Raw genomic sequence first — 1,901 nt, 5'->3', positions numbered from 1 at the left:
CCCAAAAGGTGAGAGGGCTTGTACCAAAAAAAAAAAAAAAAAAAAAAAAATCAAGTCAAGAAGACAGCCTGGGGTCCTAGCACCCACATAACAGCAGTCACACTGCATTTCTACTCACTTATTTAATAGCCTTCTTATTTTGGTATAAAAAAAAAAAAAAAAAAAAAAAAAAAAAAAAAATCAAGAAGACAGCCTGGGGTCCTAGCACCCACATAACAGCAGTCACACTGCATTTCTACTCACTTATTTAATAGCCTTCTCTTCATATTTTGGTATTTGGTTTTAAACAACTTAAGAACAACCATTATTTGGAGTCTTCACTCTTCCAAACAGTTATGCCTCAGGACAAAAATAAAGTGATTCAAGTGAGTGTTAGCTGAAGATGCTGTGCTAATTGCCCACGTCAGAAATTAGTCAATTGACTACATTAGAACCAAATCAATCATATTTTCTGTTTCCTCTTTGATATACTTCGTCCTAATCATTCTAGCTTTGAGTTGGAATTCATACATGTTCACATATTTTCCTTTTGTACTACTATTTTATATTTTATTTTATTTTTTTGCGGTACACAGGCCTCTCACTGTTGTGGCCTCTCCCATTGTGGAGCACAGGCTCCGGACACACAGGCTCAGCGGCCATGGCTCACGGGCCCAGCCGCTCCGCGGCATGTGGGATCTTCCCGGCCAGGACACAAACCCGTGTCCCCTTCATCAGCAGGCGGACTCTCGACCACTGCACCACCAGGAAAGCCCTGTACTACTATTTTTAAGCTTATGTGTAAATTTCATTTTCTGGCTTTGTGATATGGATATAAGCCATCTTAAATAGTTTCTGAAAGAAAAGACAATAAAAATAAGTAAATTTAGTCACTACCTTACTCCAAAAGTGTCATTTGGTGGTTGCTGAAAAGTATGAACTGAAGCACTGCCTAAATGCCCAAAGACCCATTATATCATTTTCCCCCATATCAGTTCCTTTTGGGTTTAGAAGTAAGAAATCTTCATTTATATTATTTTATTTATTATTCACCCCTACTCTAGTAAGATAAAACCATAGTAAAGAGTGTGTACCATGCAAATAGCACTGCTCTAGTCTAGAGTATTTTGTCACCTACTCTGTTGGTTGCCTTTTTGAAAATTGTGAGCTCAATTGTCTTTTTGGTTTCTATATGTAGTGCATTGTAGATTTTGCCCATTTTTGAGTGCTACATATATTGATTCTTTTCTATTTCTCATTATCACCTTTTCTAGGTCTACAGCATCAAGACAAGAGTAAGGACTCACCATGGTACTGAAACACACAGTATTAGCAAATTAGATTGCAGCGTGAATTCATGGGCCCACTGGGAAAAGATGCTGCCAGGGTTTGTCATTCTGCAGTGGGACACCATAGACATGGAAGGAAAAGAGGAAGTGTTATCCAGCTGACTTTGGTTTGGAGCCTTTTCTTGAGAAAGCAGAGTGGGTCATAGACATTGAAGAAAAGCATTTTTGTTTGTTTTTTCCCTCATCTGAGCCTTTGCCAACTGTGCAACTCTCTTTTATTTTTTGTCTTGCTTTTAACAATACATGGTTTAATTTTTGTTTCAGTTTGACACTTTTTTTGTATTTTGTTTTTGTTTTTTTCTTTTTGAACCAATCACCTTGTCAGGAAAAGATGAACCACAAAGAAAATGATCATTCTTTCAGGAATACAATTTTGTAGCTCTATGTGCATCTATTTTTGTAAAAATACAGAAAGTTTGATTTAGCATTGATGGGCTATTTTTGAGGGATGTGGGTTTTTTTTTAAATATTGTAACAATTGTTAAGTTCTGTTTAAAGAACTTGCTCTCAGAGAAGCACTGGCAAAAATGTTTAAAATGCTTGGCTTTAAGATGTCTGTGATACGCTCTGTGC

The 1,901-nt window shown here is 36.9% G+C and overlaps 1 protein-coding gene across 3 annotated transcripts in view; it reads left to right on the top strand.

Annotated features, from left to right (window-relative positions):
• VGLL3 (vestigial like family member 3) overlaps window positions 1-1,901 on the top strand; it is a 41,620-nt gene extending 39,719 nt beyond the window's left edge. For 2 of the 3 annotated variants that reach the window (XM_007468993.1, XM_007468991.1), the window contains exon 4: window positions 1,254-1,901. In XM_007468993.1, the coding sequence (XP_007469055.1) occupies window positions 1,254-1,297 (44 nt within the window). In that variant the 3' untranslated portion in view covers window positions 1,298-1,901. The remainder of the gene's footprint in view (window positions 1-1,253) is intronic. The other variant, XM_007468992.1, reaches the window with a different exon arrangement.

Source organism: Lipotes vexillifer, unplaced genomic scaffold, assembly GCF_000442215.2.
Source record: "Lipotes vexillifer unplaced genomic scaffold, Lipotes_vexillifer_v1.1 scaffold812, whole genome shotgun sequence".
Classification (NCBI taxonomy): domain Eukaryota; kingdom Metazoa; phylum Chordata; class Mammalia; order Artiodactyla; family Lipotidae; genus Lipotes; species Lipotes vexillifer.
Note: the sequence above shows the minus strand (reverse complement) of the source record. Positions and strands in the feature narration are given on the sequence as shown.